We start from the raw sequence: 19786 nt of genomic DNA, 5'->3' as shown, positions 1-19786 counted from the left end.
TTTGTGATAATACAAATGTTGCGAATAGATTAAAATAGAAGTGGAGAAAGAATCAAAAAACATGAAAAGAAAGAAAGTGACCAATAACAGAAATATACTGAAATAGACGGAGGTTTCTATGCCATCTGGAGGTTCCTAGGCCACCAGAACTCCAGTTTTGGGTTTCTAGGCCATCTGGAGGTTTCTAGGCCACTAGAGCTTTAGTTTTGGATTTCTAGGCCAACAGAACACTAGTTTTGGGTTTATAGACCCCCAGAACTGTCGGAAGCTCAAAAAACCATCAAAAATGGCCGTTTTCCTCGGTTTTTACGAAAAAATCGCTGTTTTTTCCATCTGAATCCGATTTAAGAGATGATTTTGGGTTTCTAGGCCACCAGAACTTCAATTTTGGGTTCGTAGACCATCCGGAGGTTTCTAGGCCACCAAAACACCAGATTTGGGTTTCTAGGCCACCAGAACTCCAATTTGGATTTCTAGGCCACCAACACCGCACAGCTTCAAAGGCCCCGTGGCCTAGAAATCCGAATTTAAAAAAGCTAGGCCACGACATTCAAAATGCACTTTTGAGATGATTATGACGCGATTTTCAGCGATTTCAGTCAATCTCAGCCGATTTCAGTGACGACCTAGAAATCCCGAATCATCATTTTTTCCAGATGTTCGTGCGTGACAATCAGATGCTCCTCGTCGTCGTCTTCTGGAGGCGGTGGAAATGATAACGATGGTAGTGGAAACAACAACAACAACAATAATAATAATAATAATGGAGAAGGGGGCGGAGACTTGACGAACGCCCCGCCCAACAAGGCGATTCAATCATTCGGACAGTGTCGACACTGCTCGAAACCACTCAAGCCTCTGCCCACTTTGACGCGTAAGTTTCTCGGGGGCCTAGAAAACCAAAATCTGGAAAAGTTAGGCCACCAGTTAGGCCAAATACGCCTTCTTTTTCATTTTTAATGCAAAATTAGTGTTTTTTTAAATAAAAATTCGAATTTTTAGACCCAAAAAACGTACGGGGACTAGTTTTCCATCCGGTGGCCTAGAAAACCAAAAATCTGGAAAAGTTAGGCCACCAACCGAATTATGCGTTCTTTTTCATTCTCTAACTGACGCTCTTCCTCAGCTAGCGAACTCGTAAATATACAACATTTCCGGTCGTCGTCCTATGCTGTAATTTGTGACCCGCCGCCAAAAAGTTATTTTGACGAACGTCTAGACAACAAAAAAGAGACACTTTAAACATTTTGTAATCGGATATCCTGTTTTTGATAGATGACAAACGCGCCCAAATCGTAAAAATTGACTCAAAACCAGAGATGAGCGGAAGAGTTGGCGGAAGAAATGCTTAAAATGGCGGAGTAGCTTTTCTTTGGGACGGTAGCAAAAAGAGTTCAATAGATGAAATTTGCAGCATGAATTTGTCTATCGATTGGAAAAAACAGAACCGAAAAATATTAAAAACTAAACGAGTTACAGTCAGTTTAAGCCTGTATTCCGCCTTCTGCCCTGAGGCCATATTGCGGAAGGCGGAATACCATACTTGTCAAATGACGGGCCGGCCCGCCGGCCCGGCCCGGCCCGGCCCGTAAAAAGCGCGGCCCGGCCCGTCAGGCCCGTCTTGTCAGGGATATGGGATTTTTGAGAAAAATTTTCAATTTTTTTTTCAATTTTCAATTTTTCATGCGGAAAAATTGACAAAAAGACACTCATATAATTCTATGAGAAAAGTCTGAGTTCATCTCAGTACACCTTAATCAAATTTGAAAAAAAAAATTGAAAAAAAATTGAAAAAAAAATTCCCTCCAAAAAGACGGGCCTGACGGGCCGGGCCGGGCCGGGCCTGACGTTTTGAAAAAAAAGCCCGGCACGGCCCGGCCCTTGACAAGTATGCGGAATAAAAGCCTTAATGACTGTAACTCGTTTAGTTTTTAATATTTTTCGGTTCTGTTTTTTCCAATCGATAGACAAATTTATGCTCCAAATTTCGTCTATTGAACTCTTTTTGCTACCGTCCCAAAGAAAAGCTACTCCGCCATTTTAAGCATTTCTTCCGCCAACTCTTCCGCTCATCTCTGCTCAAAACTACAGATTTTGAGACCGGAGAAAGGTGGACGGGGGGACAAGCCACGCCCCTTTTTCATATCAAAAATCTCGAAATTTCTGTGAAGAACTACATTTTTCACCGTATTTTTCAACCTGAAATAGAGGAAAAACTGGTTTTTGCCGATTTTCCGACTGAAAAACTATCGAAATGGCTTAAAATCACTTTCACACTAATTTTTTTCCCCGGAAAATTCCATTTTTCAGCTTAAAAATTCGATTTTCCTGCATTTTTTCCATTTAAAAACAGCTTAAAACCATAGTTGTCAAGGCCCGGCCCGGCCCGAAGGCCCGGCTTCAAAAAATGACCATTTTTTCCAATTTTTTTTTTCGAAATTTTTTCAATTTTTCATCGGAAATGTGACCATTTTTGACTATTTTTCAGAATTTCTTCTAATTCTGACTGATAGTCGAAAATTTGAATTTTTCGCGAAAAAAAATTCAAAAATTCGAAAAAAAAAAGGAATTTTTGAATTTGGCGCCAATTTTCCGGGCCTTCGGGCCTTAAATTTTGTTGACAAGGCCCGGGCCTTGACAACTATGAAAAATCTCGAAAGTTCTGTAAAGAACTACATTTTTCATCGTATTTTTCAACCTGAAATAGAGGAAAAACTGGTTTTTGCCGATTTTCCGACTGAAAAACTATCGAAATGGCTTAAAATCACTTTCACACATATTTTTTCCCCGGAAAATTCCATTTTTCAGTTTAAAAATTCGATTTTCATGCATTTTTTCCATTTAAAACAGCTTAAAACCATCTTTTTTTGCAGCTTCGAATCGATATATCCACTGTGACAGTTGCAACAAATTGTATTTTGCCAACTATTTCGAAGACTCGGCGAAGAATATGTTCTCCAAACAATTCATTCGAAAAACGCCCCCCTATCCAACACAAATCGCCGAATATCTCGACAAATTCGTCGTCGGACAGAAGAAAGCGAAGAAGACGTTGGCTGTCGGTGTGTATCAACACTATCGACGATTGGAACACAATATTGAATCAGGTAAGACTGATTTTCAGCAAAAAAATGCGAGAAAAATGAGCAAAAATCATGTGTTTTAGACGTGAAAACCTAAAAATGAACTTTTTTCAAGAGAAATACCGAACAATTCCGCAAAAAATGGCCCAAAAGTGCAAATTTTTAACTTTAAGAGCCAAAAAAACAGAAAATTCCATCATTTTCAGCCTGAAATAACGTCATTTTTCAATGTTAAAAACCCTAAAATGCTCCTGGGACTAGTTTTCCAGTTGGTGGCCTAGAAAACCAATTTCCTGGAAAACTAGTCCCTCCAGTTCAGTGGGCGAGAATGAGCAATTTTGAGCAGAAAATTCCGAGAAAAATGAGCCAAAAACATGATTTTTAGACTTGGAAACCGAAAAATTCCGTTAAAAAATGGCTTTTTTTCGAAAATTTCAACATTTTCAGCCTGAAAAAATACCCTAAAATGCTCCTGGGACTAGTTTTCCAGTTCCTGGCCTAGGAAACCAAATTTCCTGGAAAACTAGTCCCTAGAGTTCAGTCGGCGAAATTGAGCAATTCTGAGAAAAAAATAGCAAAAATCATGATTTTCAGCCATGAAAATGGTTATTTAGCATCGAAAACTGAGAAAATGAGTAGTTTTCAGCTGAAAATCCAAAAAAAATAAGCTGAAATTAGAGATTTTTATGCTCGAAAACCTATTTTTCTCAAAAAAAAAACTGGAATTTTTGACAGGCGCCACGTCAATCTATCAAACGACACCTCAGAAGGAAGGGGGCGGAGCCTCCATGATGGGCGGAGCCTCCGATTCGTCGTCAAAAATGCCACGTGGAGTGTTCTATCAGGATGAGATGAGATTGGGACAAATGGCAACCGGGGAGTTGAGGAATTCGTTGATGCAGCAACAGGTAGGAGTGGTAATGGCCGAGTTTTGGATTCCTAGGCCATGCATTGAAAATTTCAGTTTTTGAGCTGAAAATGTGAAAAAATCAGCGATTTTTAGCTAAAAATATAGCAAAATGAGCTAAAAACAACAAAAATTAGGTCGATGGCCGAGTTTTAGGGGTTCTAGGCCTCAAAAAACCTATTTTTGACAGGTGGCCGAGTTTCGGATTCCTAGGCCACGCATTGAAAACTTCAGTTTTTGAGCTGAAAATGGACGAATTTTGAAGTTCTAGACCACCAAATTCTACAAAAATGAAAATTTTCAGCTCAAAATTTGCATTTTTCTGTTAAAAATCGACCAATTTTCCATCCAATACCACTGAAAACGCCCTGAAAAAATCGTGGCCTAGAAAACCCCTCGCATCGGTGATCCTAGGCCATCAAAACGCCTCGCCGTGTTTGATGGCCTAGAAACCCAAATTTTCAGGAAAACTAGTCCCCCAGCTCTAAATTCCTCTAAAATCAGCCTGAAACTGGGTTTTTTAAAAAAATTTTTGGCTGGAAACTGGAAAAAGTTCAAGAAAAACGGCTCAGAATCGCCCGTTTCTGAATCGGTGGCCTAGAAAACCCAAACTTTCAGGAAAACTAGTCCCGTATCTCGAAATTCGTCAAAAACTGAAAAATTGAGAAAAAAAACTCTAAAAATGGCCTGAAACCAACAAATACTGCTTATTTTTGAGGTTTTTAATCCGAAAATAAGCAAAAATTGCTCAAAAACATCTATTAATGGCCTAGAAAACCCAAACTTTCTGGAAAACTAGTCCCCCCCAGCTCTAAATTCCAATTTTCTGAAAATTGCATGATTTTCATCCTGAAAATACGCCATTTTTCAATGTAAAACACTCTGAACTGGTTGGAGGACTAGTTTTCCAGTTGGTGGCCTAGAAAACCCAAATTTTCTGGAAAACTAGTCCCCCCAGCTCTAAATTCTTCGAAAACGTTTCCAATTTCCAGAACAATCAGCCACCATCGACACATCACCACCAACAACACCTCCAACAACAGCAACAGACCGCCCGTCTCGGCTCCTCCTCTTCTCCACCGTCATTCCGTTCACTTCCCGAGAAAGAACCGACAGTCCGTCTCGAGAAATCGAATATCTTGTTAGTGGGACCATCCGGTGTCGGCAAGACATTCCTCACTCAGACGTTGGCACGAGTCCTCGACGTCCCCATCGCTCTGTGTGATTGTACTTCAATGACACAGGCGGGTTATGTGGGTGAAGACGTGGAAAGTGTGATTCAGAAATTGGTACAAGCCGCCGGTGGGAACGTCGAAAAAGCCCAACAGGGTATTGTATTTCTTGATGAAGTTGATAAGATTGCGGCCGCCCATGAAGGACACTCTGCGGCTTATCGAGATGTATCAGGAGAGGGTGTCCAACACGCTTTGCTGAAACTCGTCGAGGGTACTGTAGTCAATGTGAAATCTGGAAAAAAGGGAATGGGATCGCAACAGGATCAAGTGCAAATCGACACTTCTGATATCCTATTCATCGCCTCTGGCGCGTTCTCGAATTTGGATAAAATCGTCGGACGACGGCTGGATAAGAAGGCGTTGGGATTCGGCACGTCGTCTGGAAATGTACGCATTTCGGGCGATGACTCGAATTCGGAAGTGATGAGAAAGAGAGACGAATTGTTGGGAAAAGCGGATCAAGGGGATTTGATTAGTTTTGGAATGGTACCCGAATTGGTTGGAAGATTCCCAGTGTTGGTGCCGTTCCATTCGTTTGATAAGCAGGTAGGGTTGGAAAAAATACTTAAAATTGACATTTTTAGCTGAAAAATATGGAAAATTCCGAGAAAAATGAGACAAAATCATGGTTTCCGGTGTTGAAAACTGGAATTTCTCAAAAAATGATTTTGGCTTGAAAAACGAGAAAAACTGTCAACGTCAGGTTGGTGGCGAAAAAAAAAAGCAATTTAGGCATTTTTGAGATGAAAATTCGAAAAAATTCCGAGAAAAATGAGCAAAAATCATGAAAAAAAAATTTAGCCTAGAAAATTGCAATTTAGCAATTTTCCCTTGAAGACCTTAAAAAGAGAGTTTTTGGCTTTAAAAAACAGTCCGGATCTGCCAATGATAGTTTGGTGGGGGAAAAATACCAATTTTGAGCTAAAAATTCAAAAAAAAAAGAGCAAAAATCATGATTTTCAGCCTTGGAAACCTAAAAAATTGGTAATTTAGCATCGGTTGTTCTTACAAAAGCGAAATGAGCAAGCAATTTTGACATTCATTTTTGAGTTTGAAAATATGGAAAATTCCGAAGAAAAAAAAATTTGGCAAACACTCTTTGACTACACCACTCTTTGACTACACTTGCTCTTTGACTCCACATTCTCTTTGACTCTAAAGTCTCTTTGACTTCACTTTTCTCTTTGACTACATTTGTATCTTTGACTCCAAAGTATCTTTGACTACAGTATTCTCTTTGACTTCATTATGCTCTTTGACTACTAGCTCTTTGACTTCACTTTCCTTTAATGACTATTTGAATACATACATTCTTCTCGATAGTTGGAGGATCTCTGAACATTCAATACTGACTAGAGCCTCTGAAAGTTATTTAAAAAACTTGCATGTAACTAGATATTCAATTTTGCAAATGAATAACAACGTATTATAACCATAACCAATTTTACCATTTCCCTTTATAGTCTAGATGTTTCATGGAATTCCGACTACCGACTCCTGAATAAGAAATGTTTGTTTCCAGCAACTCTGGTCTAGATAGTCGAAACAGTGTTTTAATTAGAAAATGGAAGATTCTACAGTTCAAACGTTGAAAAGAATATCATATTTTCGAATATCTCAAACAACTTAGATTTTTTGAGTATAGTGAATTGCCATGAGTTGTTAATCAAAACTTGAGTAGATACCGAGCTTCTCGGTTTTTGCATTATTCTTAACTATGAATCAGAGTATAGGTTACTGTTGTGGCGTGAACTAGCATGGCCTAGCCTAGTGATCGCCTAACCCTGAGGTCACACGTGGCAAGAAGATCTGTCTATATAAGCCTAGAGAACTAATAGTTTTGGGTTTTTCCATATGTGAATAAATGGTTATTTATACTCCACTCTCCGCCACCTATGAACATAACAGTTACTCACACGAATATTCTTAAAACAGGGAGAACGGCGATGGAAGCTGTAATTTAATAGAAATTAATGTTGTTTCTCCCGCTCAAGATATTCAGTTAACGATCCCGAATGATTCTGGAACGCGACAAAAACTAATTTATGATTACTGGAGTCAGGAATATTTAGAGCTTCTCAAACTATTTAGAAGAATGTATGTATTCAAATAGTCATTAAAGGAAAGTGAAGTCAAAGAGCTAGTAGTCAAAGAGCATAATGAAGTCAAAGAGAATACTGTAGTCAAAGATACTTTGGAGTCAAAGATACAAATGTAGTCAAAGAGAAAAGTGAAGTCAAAGAGACTTTAGAGTCAAAGAGAATGTGGAGTCAAAGAGCAAGTGTAGTCAAAGAGCGGTGTAGTCAAAGAGTGTTTGCCAAAAAATTTTCAGCTGTAAATTTTAAGAAAAATGAGCAAAAATCATGATTTTCACCCTTGAAAACCTAAAAAATTATCATGAAAATTGAAAAAAAATGAGAAATTTTGACATTTTTAGCTGAAAAATATGGAAAATTCCGAGAAAAATGAGACAAAATCATGGTTTCCGGTGTAGAAAACTGGAATTTTGACTGAAATTTCTCAAAAATCGAGAAAACTGTCCGGCACTGTCAACGTCAGGTTTTTTTATGCAATTTTCGCTTTTTTGAGCTGAAAATTCGAGAAATTTCCGCAGAAAATGGCCTAGAAATGCTAATTTTTACCTTTTTGAGCCAAAATTTTAAGCAAAAGTGATTTTTTTTTGAAAATTCCATCATTTTCAGCCCGAAATAACGTCGTTTTCCAATGAAAAACACTTTGAGACAACTGCCAGAGGACTAGTTTCCCATATCGTGCCCTAGAAAACCAATGCTTAACATAATTTGAATTTTTTTGAATTTTTTTCCCAAAAATGTCGAATTTTTGACTATACTTCAGAATTCAATCAAAAAGCTAGTTATGCATCAAAAAATTGAAATTTTTAATGTGAAATTTCAAAAAAATTCAAAAAATTCGGTGAAAAATAAGTACCTTTTTTTGAAGACGGGCCTTCGGGTCGGGCCGTAAATTTGCAAGTATGTTCCAAACAATGGCCTAGAAACCCAAATTTTCAGGAAAACTAGTCCCTTCCATCAATTTTTAATCATTTTTCCACCGAAAATCCCCCCCCCCCCCCTAATTTTTTCCATTTTTTTCAGATGTTGGTCCGTGTGATGACGGAGCCACAGAACTCTCTATTGGCTCAACTGAAACTTCAATTCGGAATCGACAACGTGGATCTATCGTTCTCTGCTGAAGCATTGGAACAAGTCGCCCAGTTGGCTTTGGAGAGAAAAACGGGCGCCCGTGCACTCCGATCAATTCTAGAGGCCGCCCTTCTTGAGGCGAAATTCACTGTTCCCGGATCGGATATCGAATCGGTTCATGTTAGCAGGTAAGGAGACGGTTTAGAACCGACGTTTCGAAACCGAAAAATTTTGAAATCGCAACTTTTCGAGTTTTTGAAAATTCCAGTTTCGAAAAAATGTGATTAAAAATTTCGAATTTTCGCTGAGTTTTCGTGGCCTAGGGACCAAAAACTCGGTCATTATCTGAAAAAAATTGTCGATTAAGCTGAGAAATTTCATTTTTGCTAGAATTCGGTGACCTAGAGCTCAAAATGTGTTTTTTTTCAGTGCAAAAACTTAAATTTATAATTTATGGCCTAGAGCTCCAAAACTCGGCCACCCATCAAAAAATACGATTTTTGCCGTATTTTTTGCTGAAAAGTTTAATATTTCTAGATTTGGGGGGTCTAAAGCTCAAAAACTAAAATTTCTAATAGATTTCCATGGCCTAGAACTCTAGTTTCCATAAATTCTAGAAACCAGGTCATTTCGAAACCACAATTTGGGACATTTCGAAACCATGAAATTTTTTCAGAGAAGCAATTCTCGGCGAACGAGAAGTGGAATACTCGCGACGAAATGCCGATCATCAACAAAACGTCGAGGAAGAGGATGTCTCTGCTGCTCCCGTCAAAAAGTCGGCTCATGCATAATCTCTCTCTCCTTTTATCTAATCATTTTCTATGGGTTTTCTTCTTATTTCTTTTTTCCCCCTCCAAATTTTTCTTTTTCTGTACACTTTTTCACCGAAACTCAGCGGTTTAGGCTCCTCCCCCTTCCTAGATTTTTGTGCGGCGGCGGCACTAAGCCACGCCCCTTCCACACAATGTACATATGGTATTTTGAATAATATAAGCGATTTTCAGATCATTAGGCCACGCCCCTTAAAGCATTAAATTAAATTTAAACAAAAACGATTTCAGCCAGGAAAATCAACAAGGAAACAACAAGAACAATGGTGAAAACGCGCTCTATTGAGAATCGAGTCGTGTACTCCACGAGGAGAAGGTGGAATTTGAATTTCAGCCAAATCCAACTTGTTCACGTGGAGTACACGGCTCTAATTCTCAATAGAGCGAGTTTACACTAAAAAATTAACAAAAAACGAGTTAAGACATATCAAAAAGATTCAGAATATCGTCGACCGACGCTTCTCCCTCCAACAGATTCGTGGCGACGACGACGTCACGCTTCTTCTTCTTCTTGACGACGACAGGAGTGGAACTCTCACTACTCTTCTTCTTTCTGGAGACTTCTGGAGTCGGTGGTGGCGAGACGTCTTCTGGCTCCATGACGTCCTCGACGTCAACGTCTTCAGGAGATTCTGGAGATTCTGGAGCCTCCTCAGAATCCACTTCAATCGTCGTCTCCTCCTTCTGGAGAATCAACGTCTTCTTCACCGTCTTCACATTGGCCAAATCCGACGTCCGTGGTCGTGACGTCACATCGCTCAGAGCTTTCAGACGATGTGAGTGATGACATCTGGAATTGGTTCGGGCGACGACGTGACGAGCGATTTGAAGTGGAGACGGAACGAATTCATTGTTGAGAGCCAAGAACGCGGCGAGCAATTGCAGATACATTGATTCGTCCGGGTGCATTATGGCTGACTGAAAATTTGGATGGTCTCAAGCAATTTTCGGCGAAAATTCCAGATTTTTGATGAAATTCAAACCTTGAAATAGCGGAAATCGAGTGAAAATTAGTTTTTTGAGTTTTTTTGATAACTGCATTTTTCCAGTTTCAGCACTTTCAAACTCAAAGAAATTGAGATTTCTAGCGATTTTGAAGCGATTTTCAGAGAAATTTTTGTGACTTTAAGCCTAAATAGGCTGAAAATAGCTGCAATTTCATATATTTCCAACAAATTTCAAGATTTTCAGCTGATTCAAATTGAAATTTGTTGCAATTTTGAATCGATTTTCCGGAATTCGCTGAAAATAGATAAAACTTCATCTTCACCGAATTTCAAGATTTCCAGGCAATTTAAATTGAAATTTATTGAAAAAGCCCAATTTTCAGCCAAAAACTGCAAATTTCAGCGAAAATTCCATATTTTTCATAATTTCAACCTATTTCTTGCAGTTTTTGAGGGGGATTTCAGCCTTTTAATCGGGGAAATCGAGTGAAAATCAGTTTTCAAAGTGCCAAAACTGCATTTTTCTACATCGTTCAAACACAAAGAAATTAATGATTTTGAAGCGATTTTCAGAGAAATTTTGTATGATTTTGAGCCTAAATTAGCTGAAAATCTGGTAATTTGTAAAAAATATAAATTTCAGCTATTTTCAGCCTCAAACGCTATTTTCAGACTGAAAAATGCCCGGAATTAATGATGGCCGAGCTTTTCTCTGTTTGGATTTCTAGGCCAGCGAAGAAGAGCTTTCCGTCTGCTGGCCTAGAATCTGAAAATAGAAAAAGTTCGGCCATTAGCGATTTTCAGCCAATTTCAGCTCAAAACCACTCAAATTTGACTGAAAATCGCATAAAATACTTCAATTTTGATGATGTTTATCGATTTTCACCACATTCAAGGCTGTTTCAGTGTCTAAAATTGACAAAAGTCACATTTTCGACGTCAAAAGTGCAAAAGAGCAGGACAAATGACTCTTATTAGCAGAATTTTGAAGTTTTTGGCTGAAATGCTATGAAATTTCAGCTATTTTCAGCCGATTTACGCTCAAAATAAGAAAAATTTGACTGAAAATCATCGTTTAAAAAAGTTCGGCCATCCGCGATTTTCAGCCAATTTTAGCTGAAAACCACTCAAATTTGACTGAAAATCGTGAAAAATACTTCAATTTAGAGGATTTTTATCGATTTTCACCACATTCAAGGCTATTTCCGCCTCAAAAATTGATGAAAATCGCATTTTCCACTTCAAAACCGTCATTTCCATTCGATTTACCTCACAAACAGCCTTCTGAACTGTGACGAACACTTCTGGCTTAATCAATCCAGCCGACGATTCGATGATAGTCGAAAGTAGATCAGCCACGTGGCTACCGTAATCCAATTCGTGCATCGGACGTTTCAACGCGGTAAAAATGACGTAGAAATGTTTGTGAATAGTCGAAGTGATGGGTCCATACGTCTTCGCAATGAATGCCAATGTCTTCATCAAATCGACATCTGGAGTCTCCAATTCTGAGATCAGCGTCGACACGATTCGACCGATCTGAATTAGAAAAAAAATTGGGTTTAGGCGATGAAAATTGGGATTTTTGACCACTTTCAGTAAAAAAATGTGCAGAAAACGGGAGATTTTCGCTGAAAAATCCACATTTTTCAGAGAAAATGTACATTTTATGAACAAATTCCAAAAAAAAATGCAAGAAATGCAGTAAAAATCACGATTTTTGGGTGGGGAAAAGTTCTGAAAATGGGAATTTTTTGATATTTCCAGGCAAAAAATATGAAGAAAAATGAGATTTTCACTGAAAAATGTACATTTTCATGGTTTTTGAATTGATTTGAGATTTAAAAATTGCTGTAATTGACAAAAATTGTTCGGAATATCGAGTTTTCCCACTAGAAATCGGATTTTTGGCAGTTTATGTTCAAAAATACGAAGAAAAATGGAATTTACAGCCTGGAAATAAGATTTTTAGGTCCGATTTTTCAAATTCTAGCTGAAAATTGAATAATTTCAGCATTTTTTAATTGTAACGCCGTTTTTTCGTCAATTTCTGATAATTTTCATTCAAAAATTAGCAATTTACCCAGAAATTTAATTAAAAATGTAAATTTTTCGCAAAAAATTCGATTTCTAGTGGGAAATCTCGCAAAAAAACAAAGTAAAAAATTACGAACAATTTCAGCGATGTTTAAATTTAAAATCGGTTCAAGAGCTCCAAAATTATAGTTTTTGTGCTTGAAGAAGTAGGTTTTCCCTTCAAAAATCTAATTTCTAGGCTGAAAATCCCATTTTTTCTCCATATTTTTCGAGTTGAAAATGAAAAAAATCCGATTTCCAGTGAGAAAACTCGATTTTCCCATCAATTTCAGCGATTTTCAGATCCTCTTACCATAGGAATCAATGAATATTTCGCATTGAGACAGAGAGATCTCAACGCGGTGAATGCAGCCGAACGAGTAGTCATTTTATGGATTTTTAAGCATAAAAACTGTATTTTGGGATCGATTTCAGATTCAAAAATGGCTGAAATTATTCGAAAAGTCGAGTTTTTCGACTAGAAATCAGATTTCTACCCAATTTTTGCACCAAATTCATAGAAAATTGTGCTAGAATTTGAAAAATCGAATCGATTGGTCTCAAAAACATCTATTTTTTAAATATTTTTTAAAAATCGCAGATAATCTTCAATTTTAAGATAGAAATTGGCATTTTCGGGTGTTTTTACCAAGTTTTGACTCAAAAATCGCGGAAAATCTATATTTTTAACCTATTTCGACCCAAATTTCGGCGCAATTCAATTTACGGTGGAAAATTTGTATTTTTCGGCATTTTATCTAATTTTGCGTGAAAATCATCAAAAATTGATTAAAAACGGCTCAAAAATCGCAGAAATTCACTACTTTTTCAGATCCTCTTACCATAGGAATCAACGAGTATTTCGCATTGAGAAAGTATAGTTGTCCTTCAAAAATCTAATTTCTAGGCTGAAAATCCCATTTTTCGAGTCGAAAATGAAAAAATCCGATTTTTGGAGGGATTTTATCATCAATTTCAGCGATTTTCAGATCCTCTTACCATAGGAATCAACGAGTATTTCGCATTGAGACAGAGAGATCTCAACGCGGTGAATGCAGCCGAACGAGTAGTCGACGGATTCCGAATTCCCATTTCAATGACTCGAATGATATCTTTCCGATCGACAGACAATCGTTTATCGACATTCGATTTGTCGACTCTCGGAGCATATCCAAGTGACACTGCGAGCACTTCGAAAAGAAGACACGTTAGAGAGGTACGGTGGGAAGTCACACCAAGGGTCGAGAGTTGCAGAACGTCTGGAATTTGAAATTACAGCTGAAAATCGCGATTTTCAGATTCAAAACACAAAAATTCGGGAAAAAACTCTAAAATCCAGCTGAAAATCGCTGAAAATTCGCTCAAAATAGCGATTTTAGGCTTAAAATTCGCAATTTTACATTCTTATGAAGCGTTTGAAGCTGAAAATATCTGAAAACTAGCTGAAAATCGCTATTTTCAGCTTCAAACACCAAATATAGATGAAAAATTACGATTTTTGAGTCTAAAACAGCGATTTAGGCTTAAAATTGAGCTTATATGATGTGTTTTGCACTCAAAAATCGCAATTTTACAGTCTTATGAAGTGTTTGAAGCTGAAAATATCTGAAAACTAGCTGAAAATAGCGATTTTCAGCGTCAAACGCCAAATATAGGTGAAAAATCTCTAAAATCCAGCTGAAAATCGCTGAAAATTGGCTGAAAATAGCAATTTTAGGCTTATAATTCGCAATTTTGCATATGAAGCGATTGAGGCTGAAAATAGGCTAAAATAGCGATTTTCAGCTTCAAACGCTCATTATATATGGAAAATACGATTTTTGAGTCTAAAATGGCGATTTTCAGATTCAAATCACAAAAATTCGGAGAAAAAACTCTAAAATCCAGCTGAAAATAGCGATTTTCAGCTTCAAACGCCAAATATAGATGAAAAATTACGACTTTTGAGTCTAAAACAGCGATTTTCAGCCAGTTTTCTATGATTTTCAGATTCAAACGTCAAATATAGATGAAAATTACGATTTTTGAGTCTAAAACAGCGATTTTCAGCCAGTTTTCTATGATTTTCAGATTCAAACGCCACATATAGATGAAAATTACGATTTTTGAGTCTAAAATCGCGATTTTCAGCCAGTTTTCTATGATTTTCAGCTTCAAACGCCAAATATAGATGAAAAAATACGATTTTTGAGTCTAAAATAGCGATTTTCAGTAATTATCAGTTTCCGTACCATTCGATACATTCTTGATCTTAGTCTTCGTCGTCAACAACACATCCAAAGTGTTCAATAAAAGACTCAAATTCTGATTCGAAACTCTCAATCCGAATAACTCAGCAGCGAGACTTCTGACAGTCGGATCCATCGATTGGACGCCCGCATCAATAGAATTGAGAATAATTTTGAATACAGTAACCGAATGAAGATCTCCAGCCGTCGGATTTCTAACAAGAACTTCTCGAACGAATAGAGCCCCAGAAAACTGAAAATGATCAGAGATCTGAGCAAATCGATTGGCGAGACGAGTCTGAACGAGACGAAGCGACTGAGGAGACGTCTTGATTACCATTCGAGACAGAAGAGCAAATCCCAGCTCCTTTTCTTTTGGTGAACGATTCGAACCAACCAGTTTCAGACAATCGATGAATGTCTGAAAAATGAGGGAATTTTTGAAGATTTTGGCACAAAAAATCTGAAATTTTAAGTATTTTTGAACCAAAAACGCCTTTAAACAGTTTTCGAGACAGAAAATTAATTTTTGGATGGAAAATGACTGAAAATAGTTGGAAATGATGGAAATTTGAGTGAATTGAAGGTTTGGAGAGTTATTTTGATAGATTTTATCGCATGTTTGAGCCAAAAATGTCCAAAATCAGGGGTTTTTATTGTTAATTCTGCTTTTTTTAAAGTCATTTTTAGAAGTTTTCGAGTAAAGTTTCAGTTTCAGACAATCGATGAATGTCAGAAAATTGAGTGAATTTAGACTGAAAAATCTGAATTTTTTTGAGAGAAAAACGGCTAAAATTGGCATTTTAAGCAGAATTTTTGGATGATTTCCAAACCAAAACTTCCGTTTGACAAGCGAGACGAATGTTTAGAAATTGAGTGTTTGGAAAGCAATTTTGATTAATTTTAAGCCCAAAAATCGCGTTTTCCAGTCAAAAATGCACAAAACTAGGTCAAAAATCTGCTTTCAAAGTTATTTTTAGCAGTTTTTGAGTGAAAAAGTGATTTTTTGGATGAAAAATGACCTTTTTCTGTCATTGTTCGGCAATTTTCAGACAAACAACTTCATTTTAAGTCGCTTTTTCGGCCAATTTTGGTGAAAAATAGCTGTAAACTCTAATTTTCAAACTGTTTTTTGAGAAAAATCTGATTTTTCACCGATTTCCAGTAAAAATATCAAGGTTTTTAGCAAGAAATCATCGGAAATCGTCATTTTCGTGTCAAAAATATCATTTTTCACTTTTTTCTGTGGAGAAAATTCTCTTTTTACCCAAAAAAAAAAGAAAAAAACCATCTAAAAATCCCATTTTTAGCAGTTTTCAGTCAAAAAACGTCCTTTTTCTAGCTGTTTTTCACCATAAAATAGCTGAAAAAGCATAATTTCAACACTTTTCAGTCACTCACCTGCTCATCGTGCTCCGGTTTGCCAACCAACGTCGCCTGCACTATTTTCTGAATGTCTATCGACATTTCTGGAATATTTTAGGGCGTTTTAGATAAAAATAATCAGAAAAAGGTAAAAAATCAATAATTTCAGATAAAAGATTTGAAAAATACATAGAAAATGAGATATAAATGGATAAAATCAAGATTTATCGAATATTCAGAGGAGAGGAGACGCATTAAAACTATTTCTATTAAAAAAAACCAAAAAAATCCGAAAAATCACTCAAAAATGCTCTATTTTAAGCACTAACAGCCTCTTTTCTCGCTTGTCTCTGCAACAGACGTCTCTCTCGTTCGAATTCTTTGATTCTCGAAATGTGATCCTCGTATTCACATTTGTCCCATGCTCCACGCTCTCCGTCACACGCATGACCAGCGAATGGAGCGTTTTGGGTCTGAAAAATGAGGAAAATTGACAAGGGAACCTTTTAAGTGGTCCTTAATGCCAGCAAAAACGCCCTATACAGGGTGAAAGAGCATGTTTCAAAACCTATAAATCAACTTTCAAAAGTTGCTTCCGTGACCTGTAAGTGTCAGAAATTGCCATCTGAAAATTGACCATTTTTACCATAGATTTGCTGCATTTCGCCCTCTCGCCTCCTCCAAATCCTATCACGTTTGTAATAAACTGCGGCGACACTTTAAAAACGTGTTCGGATGGCGCAAGTGGTTAGCGTTTAGGTGGAGGAAGTTTTTGGGCTGGTTCGACTCCTTCGCCATTTTTTTCTTTTTTTTTGTTTGATTTCTTTTTTCCAGTTTTTTTCAATGTTTTTTGAAAGATATCATGTAAGTCTTTTTTGTACCACCATCAACGTGATTTTCTTCTGAATCCCTTTCAATTGATGATTATAAGAGAGATCTGCCGGTTGACAGATGGAGGTGAAAAATCTTTTATGATAGCTTCCAGAAAAACATTGAAAAAAAAACTGGAAAAAAAAAGAAATCAAACAAAAAAAAAGAAAAAAATGGCGAAGGGGTCGAACCAGCCCAAAAATTTCCTCCACCTAAACGCTAACCACCTGCGCCATCCGAACACGTTTTTAAAGTGTCGCCGCAGTTTATTACAAACGTGATAGGATTTGGAGGAGGCGAGAGGGCGAAATGCAGCAAATCAATGGTAAAGATGGTCAATTTTCAGATGGCAATTTCTGACACTTACAGGTCACGGAAGCAACTTTTGAAAGTTGATTTATAGGTTTTGAAACATGCTCTTTCACCCTGTATATGTCGTTTTTGCTGGCATTAAGGACCACTTAAAAGGTTCCCTTGTGAGTGAAAAATTGGATTATTTCAAGAAAATTGATTAAAAACGCATTTTTGGAGGTGAAAATGAGTGGAAATCCGGGTTTTTTGATTTAATTTCGGTTAAAAAAGGTGGAAAAATCGATTTTTGCTTGTAATTTACAGCTTTGGAGCGTTTTGGGTCTGAAAATGGGGAAAATTGAGTGAAAAATTGCAAATTTTCGCTATAAATAGGGAATTTTGCACTTTTAGGGCTGAAAATTAGTGGAAATTTGAACTTTTTGAGTGGAAATTAAAATCGATTTTTGAAAAATTACTATTTTTTTCGAGATTTATAGCTGATTTTGAAGGTGAAAATGACTGGAAAATCGCAAACTTTCGCTATTTATATGAAAAAATTGGGGAAAATTGCATATTTAGCGTTGAAAATGTGTGTAAATTCGAGTTTTAGCACAGAAAATTGATTAAATATGCACATTTCGAGCAAAAATCGAGTAGAAATCCGGGTTTTTAGCTCTGAAAATGCATTTTTTGTCCATTTTTGGCTGAAACGGCTCAAAAAATTGATTTTTGCAAGGAAATTTCAGGTTTTTAGTACTCAAACAGGCTGGGGCGCCATCGACGCATGTTATGGGTCAGAAATGAGAGATTTATCGCTGGAATTCGACTGTTGAATGGACATCCAGATATACAGACAGACAGACAGATTCTATTGAGTTTTAGAACGTTTCCAGATGAAAATTTGCATTTTTACTTCAAAAACTTTGTTTAAAATCATCATTTTTATCGAAAAAAAATGATATTTGACAATGATTTTCAGGTTTTTGAGCGTTGGAAATGCCAAATTCGCTCAATTACACAGTCAAATGAGTGTCTGACGATATTTTATTGCTGAAAATCCAGATTTTTCGGAGAAATTGACCGAATTTTTCAACACTTTTAAGGTTTTTCGACTGAAATTCTCCGATTTTTTCGCTGAAAATTCGATATTTTCCACTCCTACCTGACACTTCATGAGTGAAATCAAATGATGAGCACAATAGTCACGTTGAGCCGGTTTCAACTTCCACTGCTCCATCTCTTCCCAAGTGGCCTTCATTTCGCGAACCTGGAATCAAATATACGATTTTTGAGTTAAAAAATTGAGTTTTTGAGGCGAAAATAGCTAAGAAATAGCATTTTTCACTCAAAAAGTACGATTTTCGCCAGTTTTCCGTCTAGAAAACGCATTTTGACTTTAAAAAGCAATTTTCATCAAATTTCGCTGAAAAAACCTTTCTCGGTCGCTCGAATCCATATTGAGGATCGAAGGTGGGCGGTCTGTCGACACGTGGCGCAACTTCTGGACTGTTGGCTCCTTCCAAAGAGACGGACAGTTTAGTTCCCATGATAGGCTGCAAATTTGGGAAAGTTTTGAGCATTTTTGTGTGGAAACGGAGGAAAAAACGGGTTCGGAGTGGAAAAAATGCACTTTTGAAGGCGAAAATGAGTGGAAATCCGGGATTTTAGCTTAGAAATCGAGTTTTTGTAGGGAATTCGGTGGAAAATTGAAACTTTTGCTATTTCTACTGTAAAATTGGGAAAACCTGCAAATTTAGAGCTGAGAACGAGTGGAAATCCGGGTTTTCAACTCAGACATTCATATTTTGTCAATTTTCTCACTAAAATAGTTGAAAAAATTGAGTTTTTCACCAGAATTTTTGCATTTTGGTGTCAAAATTCGGGTTTCTAGACATAAAAACTCTCTTTTTCTACCTATTTCACTATAAAAAACCTTCAAAATCGGCATTTTTGTGCCGAAAACACTTTTTGAAGCTGGACGACTCAATGGCATCGATTTCACCAGAATTTTCGCATTTTGGTGTCAAAATTTGGGTTTCTAGGCATAAAAACTCTCTTTTTCTACCTATTTTAACAGAAATTTTCTTTAAAAAATCATGTTTTTCATGCTGAAAACATTTTTTAAGCAAAGCGTCGATTTCACCAGAATTTTTCCATTTTAGGGCCAAAATTTGGGTTTCTAGACATAAAAACACGCCTTTTCTACTTATATCACTAAAAAAAAACCTTTAAAAATCAGTTTTTATGGCGAAAACACTTGGGGCGACTTTCCGACATAGATTTCAGTGGAATGACATGGTTTTCTGGTCAAAATGTTGAGTTTTAGAGAGTTTTAGACATAAAACACGTTCATTCTTCCTATTTTAACAGAAATTTTTTTTAATCATGCTGAAAACATTTTTTGAAGCAAGGCGTCGATTTCACCAGAATTTTTCCATTTTAGGGTCAAAATTTCGATTTCTAGACAATAAAACATGCTTTTTCTACCTATTTCATAAAAAAAACCTTCAAGAATGTGTTTTTCATGCCGAAAACATTTTTTAAACCAAGACGACTGTCCGATACCGATTTCAGTGAAATGACATGGTTTTTTGGTCAAAATTAAGCTTTCTAGGCATACAAACATGCTTTTTCCACTTATTTTACTATAAAAAACCTTCAAAAATGTGTTTTTCATGCCGAAAACATTTTTGAAGCTGGACGACTCAATGGCATCGATTTCAACCGAATTTTCACATTTCTGGGTCAAAATCTGGGTTTCTAGCCATAAAAACACGCTTTTTCTAC

The 19786-nt window shown here is 36.9% G+C and overlaps 3 protein-coding genes across 3 annotated transcripts; 1 reads left to right on the top strand and 2 right to left on the bottom strand.

Moving 5' to 3' along the window:
* Positions 1-9485: 9485 nt before the first annotated feature.
* GCK72_000092 (uncharacterized protein) lies at positions 9486-13854 on the top strand (the record flags this gene model as incomplete). Its single annotated transcript, XM_053722260.1, has 4 exons — positions 9486-9538; positions 9664-9998; positions 13235-13461; positions 13822-13854. The coding sequence occupies 4 exons, from the start codon at positions 9486-9488 to the stop codon at positions 13852-13854; spliced, it is 648 nt and encodes a 215-aa protein (XP_053590905.1).
* On the bottom strand, positions 9640-15940 carry GCK72_000091 (uncharacterized protein; the record flags this gene model as incomplete). Its single annotated transcript, XM_053722259.1, has 5 exons — positions 9640-10140; positions 11439-11708; positions 13245-13504; positions 14477-14894; positions 15875-15940. The coding sequence occupies 5 exons, from the start codon at positions 15938-15940 to the stop codon at positions 9640-9642; spliced, it is 1515 nt and encodes a 504-aa protein (XP_053590904.1).
* A 215-nt stretch (positions 15941-16155) lies between these two features.
* GCK72_000090 (uncharacterized protein) lies at positions 16156-18546 on the bottom strand (the record flags this gene model as incomplete). The annotated part of the gene is made up of 3 exons (XM_003091990.2): positions 16156-16311; positions 18162-18266; positions 18433-18546. 3 exons carry the CDS (start codon positions 18544-18546, stop codon positions 16156-16158), a joined length of 375 nt encoding a protein of 124 aa, XP_003092038.1.
* Positions 18547-19786: the final 1240 nt, after the last annotated feature.

This window comes from Caenorhabditis remanei, chromosome I (genome assembly GCF_010183535.1).
Source record: "Caenorhabditis remanei strain PX506 chromosome I, whole genome shotgun sequence".
In the NCBI taxonomy this organism is placed as follows: domain Eukaryota; kingdom Metazoa; phylum Nematoda; class Chromadorea; order Rhabditida; family Rhabditidae; genus Caenorhabditis; species Caenorhabditis remanei.
The sequence above is the reverse complement of the archived record's forward strand: the minus strand, read 5'-3'. Positions and strand labels throughout refer to the sequence as shown.